At 45.1% G+C, this 5,172-nt stretch overlaps 1 protein-coding gene across 1 annotated transcript; it reads right to left on the minus strand.

Moving 5' to 3' along the window:
• Positions 1-406: 406 nt before the first annotated feature.
• On the minus strand, positions 407-2,828 carry LOC123058754 (DNA-3-methyladenine glycosylase). Its single transcript, XM_044481445.1, has 5 exons — positions 2,268-2,828; positions 1,592-1,649; positions 1,391-1,474; positions 1,134-1,275; positions 407-943 (listed from the first exon to the last, which is right to left on the minus strand). Exons 1-5 carry the CDS (start codon positions 2,749-2,751, stop codon positions 653-655), a joined length of 1,059 nt encoding a protein of 352 aa, XP_044337380.1. The 5' UTR covers positions 2,752-2,828; the 3' UTR covers positions 407-652.
• Positions 2,829-5,172: the final 2,344 nt, after the last annotated feature.

Raw genomic sequence — 5,172 nt, forward strand, 5'->3', positions numbered from 1 at the left:
TGATCAAGCGATGGTGAGGCGAGATGAAGGACTTTTGAAGCGGCGATAATGCGCCAAAGCACATGCGAATGAATGGAATGAAAATGAAGGGGGAGGGAGGGGTGGGAAGGAATATATCCCTTGTATTCTTGCAAGGAGATGGTGGCTAGAAAGATACGATGACCGTCGAGAAGGAAAAAAGTGGGAGAGAGAGTTGGTATTTTATTCCTTATCTGAATGGAATCGCATACCCTCATGTCGACACATTTATTAGAATTTTTTTATCAATGTGTTTATATACATTTTTTGTTATTAGATGGCAGCACGGGCATTCAACTAGTTACATATAAAATCATGGACAATTTGTTCAACGCTGGATTTGTGGGCTCCTTAATCATACATGGCCTTACTTAGGCCCAAACAAAAAGGAGATAATCTTAACTTGTTCAAAAAAAAAAAAACTTAACCATAGCAACTTACATACCAGTCACACTACCACAAGTAGGGGAAAAACATAACTTAGTAGTCTACCACACATAATTTACAACCCATACATTACTAATCAAAAAACAAATAAATAAAGGATACGCAGCTCTTGCGTATTTTAGGGGAAAAAGGTTATTGTGAAGCAAACGCTGTAATGTCAAAGTTCGAGACTGGAGTGCTTGGGCGTCTACGTGGCGACATTTGAGATACCCCAAGACTGCTCAGCAAGGCGGACACACTCAGAGAACCGAAAGCAGCCGACGAGGTGATCGATGACCATGCCAGAGGCTTGCATGAAGGAGTAGACTATGACAGGACCAACGAGCCGGAACCCCCGCCGGATTAGGTCCTTGCTCATCCCTTCTGACTTGGGTGTTCGGAGCGGGATGTACTTGTGGTGCTTGTATTTACCTACCATAGGCCGGTGGTTCATGTGCCCCCAGATGTACCCGCTGAAAGACCCAAACTCCTTCGCCACCTGCACATGCATACAATGGTCATAAGTTTTTATCCAATGCTTCACGGCTAAATTTGTTCAGTTCATATTGACACATCCATGGCATCTGCATGTCATTCTTCCCTCATTTCATTGCAAACTTTTCCTGTCCTTGTAATATCTTTGTTAGAAGAATTTCGCCAGAAATAAGCAGAAATCTTAGTGCACTCGCCTTTCTTATGCACTTAGCGTTCTCGACGATGCACCGCACCCTGCACTCCGCTAGCTTGAGCTCCTTATTGGCGCTGATCACGGCGATGTCATCCTCGTTCATCTTCGCCACCACATTGGGGTCGAAGCCCACAAATGCTTCCCTGAAATCGTCAAATTTGCCACAGTTTTGTTAACCCATTCATGATTCACAGGGAAAGTGACAAGTGCTGCATATGTACTGAGAAACCCAAATGTTCGGAAAGACGCTGCACCTACATGTACATGTCCCTCCTCTTGAGTATCTCTGTCCAGTTGTGGTCTATGAGCATCCCTGACAGGGTGAGCAGCTCAAACAGGCGGCTGGAAATTACAACAGAATATATTTGTAAACGGAATGATTCTTTTTTTCGATTTTTCAAGATGAGCTTTTGCATGCGACAGGCAAAAAAAGAGAGAAGAAATGTGGCAGAGTCGTACTCGTCGCTGTAGACTGGAACGCCCCAGGATTCGTCGTGGAACTGGATATACGCCTCATCTGCAAGGTGGATTTGAGGCAAGTGATCAGTTTGCTGATCTAAATTTTGTCCTTCGTTTAGTCAAAAGAATAAAATATATATTGTCCTTTTTGTTTTTAGCTGGTTGATTTTAGTTTGCTCAGCAGACTAGAGGGGACTGGAGAGGAGTCCCTTTCTGGTGAGCTTATCAACTGAACTTTGTTTTCAAGGCAACAGCAAGCCAGGGCTCAGGACATATATTAGCTTGGTCAAATCAAGAGTTTCATCAGTAAGTGATGTGGACTTCACCATCCCTTGAAGGAAAAGGCAGACCCCATTTGCTGTCCAAACTTCTTTTCTTCTTAATTTGATCTACCTTATTGTACTAGTAAGTTTTTTTGACAGGGTTATTGTACATATAAGTTGGTGCAAAGCTAATTAACTAATTGTACTTTTCGCCATTGACTTTTCATTCTCTGCTCCCCCTTACAAGAAACCGTTGTTCTTGCACGTAAAAAATATATTCTTTTGACTATGGTTTCTTGGAGTCTTCCATAGTCGAAAAAATATATATATGCATGAAAACAAATATTAGCAGTACACTTTCTTGGCAGGGAAAAATATTACTGGCAAGTAATTAAGCATTTCTCAATCCTCACCACTGTTCTTGGTGATCCAGCTGCATCTGTGCAGGCCCCCGGGCTCACTGCAATCAAAATCCTCCTCCTCCTCCGCATCACGGCCGCTCACCTTGTCGTCGTCGTCGTCGCAGTCGTCTCCCCTCCTCTTCTCCAGGGACACGAGCACGTCGCCCCACGGGCTGAAAGTGCCGCCGTAGATGAGCGGCACCTTGGGCTCCCAGCTGCTGGAGTTGGAGCTGCTCAGCGACGAGTCGCTCGAGTTCTGCGACAGCGACAGCGACGACAGGGAGAGGCCGGAGCCGCTCCGCCGGACGCCGCCGCCCAGCCCCGGCGGGCACACAAGCATCCGCTGCAGGTACTTGCTCGCGTGGCTCATCGCCTGCAGCTGCAGCTTCCTGTCTATGCTGCCGTTCTTCCTGGCCGAGCCGTGGCGGCTGCGGCTCGGGCTCTTCTCGAAAGCATGCGTCTGCCTGCTGCTGTGGTGCGCCGTGGTGCTCAGCATTGTGAGAGTTGTAGTCAGGAATAATGGCGGCTAGATGGAAGCTAATGTTCTTTGTCTGGAGGCAAGATGGGTTTTGAAATGTGAGTGTGGGGGGTGGGGGGTCTATTATAAGGCGAATATCCGGCAGCCAAGTCGTGGAAGTGTTTGAGGTGCCGTGTCCTTAGATAGTTTGGTGGGATATGAGCTTCAATGGTAGCTGCATGAAAGCTTCATCTGAATCTTATTCAAATGTAATGGCTCCTGGCTTTGGCATTTTATTGAGTCGAAAGTGTTAGTGGTTTGAGATTGGGGATGCATGATATGTTTCCCGAGCCAACTAACCACGTACAAGTAAAATAGCTAATTTCACTTTACACTTTTTTTTAAAATAAGTCCAAAGGCTTTGCCATTTTCATTGATTAAGGCGAATGCTTACATATAAGACGCAGTGCAGCAAAAGAAAAAAGGGCCTACTCTTGCAACATTATAACACTCAAATGCTTGGTTCCCACCAAACACCAAAGACATGCCTTCTTTTTTATTTTTGCGACCACAAGGGAGATCGAGGCTACAGTGTTGCAAAAAAAATATATCATATTTTGCTCTTTTCAAATTTCCCATGAGACAAGCATCATAAAAAAGGCAATGACCTTCTGGTTATAACCTCCACGATTCACCGCCTTGAGCTACCAAGCTTTAACAGTCTTCATGCCGCCAAGCCATTGGCAAGGAGTCGTGGATGCCTAGCCAAGTGCAAATCTCGTTCCAAATCCTGTTAGTGAGCCTACATTGGAATAGGAGGTGAGGAGCAGATTCTTGCACTTGCTTGCAGAGAGGGGAAAGGCCATAGTTTGGCTATCCCTGCCGGTGCAACCGATCAGCCGTCCATACACGATTTTGGAGGAGTAACGAAGCAAAGAATTTGCATTTCAGCGGAGCCCACATCTTCCAAATTGTAGCAGTCATAGGACTAAAGGGGAGCCCAACAAATTGCGTCATGTCCGCTAAGGACATCGAATTCGGCACTGGATGCAAATTTTCAAGTTATTTTTCTAAAATAAGCACAAGTATGCGTACCGTATATTAAAGAATGAGAGAGGGTTGAGCCCCATCCACATTACCTTCTTACAATAGATTACATGCAAGAACTCCACGCCCGTAGGCCGTCAAAAGCTAGCTAACTACTCGCACTAGCCCACCTTGCTAATCCTCCTAGGAAGGGGGTGAAATCACCCTTCAGGAGGCCAGCAAATTTCCACGCTGGACACTCGCTCTCGACCCTAGCAATCACAGCCCCGACGGATGGAGTTGCACCATAAAAAACGACAGCATTTCAGTGTGAACTCCTGGATATGACTCGAGCATGGATCTGATGGACCAAAAATATGTTGTCAAGAGCCTTCTGACCAAACACTCTTTCTTTTTTTGATATCTTGAGATCTTAGGCGCGATGTCTTTCGGTTGAAGGCCATTTAGCCACGGACGTTCCCAGAATTGAGCATTTTTACCATCTCCGATGGACACGCGTGGCTGCCGCAGAACGATCTCTGTCACTTTACATTTTGATGTTGCCACCTTTTGGAACGTCTCAAAACAATTAACTGGGTGGCAATCACATGTACTCCATAAATACAGAACTGTCAATACTTGCAAGCATACGATTTTCACAGTAGTATATATTCCCCTTTTGTCCTTTACCCGGGACACAGTCTGGTAACTTTGCTGATTTGCAAATAGCCTAATTGGTGTCTTGAAAAATACAGTAGAAGGCAGGGAACGTTGAGAGCCATGTATCTTCTTCCCAGGTTTGGTGAAACATCCAGACGATTCAAAGATTACATGTGGCTATCTTCCCTCTGCCGATCTTTTTCAATGCTCACCTTTCCCGTAGTTCTACTTGGATGAGAGACATTGCCCTGTTATTTTAGTCACCAACAATTGGAGGTAGTTTAAGCATAGTACACTTGCTACAGTTCTTCCTGAATTGCAAGGCTAATTTCATCCTGCTTTTCTTTGTCACCGAACAGCTTTTTAGGTGGTTATTAATTTCATAGACATCGTAACAAACACCTGCCTAGTTTATGGATCATCCATATACTAGAGCCTCTTGATAGTTTAGCCACTAGAAAATACTGTTGGTTTAAACATCAACTGCATCATAGATTTGCTTCATTTGGACATCAACATTACATCTGCAGCATGCGTTCGGCTCCATGGCCAATATTATCCCACTCGTCTTTGTCATAGATCACCCGACCATATTTTCAACTTTACAGTAACATTGGCTACTTTCATCAAGTGACTAAGGGCATCTTCAACAGTAGCCCTTCCTCTAGGGGCTAGCAGACGCCCGCCAAGGGCCCAAGACTCGCGCCTAATGCTAGCCCCTAAATCTTTTCCTGGTGTCTGGACTTTCAAATGATTCAAAGCATAATTTCAACA

The sequence above is a fragment of the Triticum aestivum genome, chromosome 3A (genome assembly GCF_018294505.1).
Source record: "Triticum aestivum cultivar Chinese Spring chromosome 3A, IWGSC CS RefSeq v2.1, whole genome shotgun sequence".
In the NCBI taxonomy this organism is placed as follows: domain Eukaryota; kingdom Viridiplantae; phylum Streptophyta; class Magnoliopsida; order Poales; family Poaceae; genus Triticum; species Triticum aestivum.

Coding starts and splice junctions, on each gene's coding strand:
- LOC123058754 (XM_044481445.1), bottom strand. CDS start 2,751: ATGCTGAGCACCACGGCGCACCACAGCAGCAGGCAGACGCATGCTTTC. Junction 1,276..1,390: donor AAGAGGAGGGACATGTACAT/GTAGGTGCAGCG, acceptor TGACGATTTCAG/GGAAGCATTTGTGGGCTTCG. Junction 944..1,133: donor ACGCTAAGTGCATAAGAAAG/GCGAGTGCACTA, acceptor ATGCATGTGCAG/GTGGCGAAGGAGTTTGGGTC.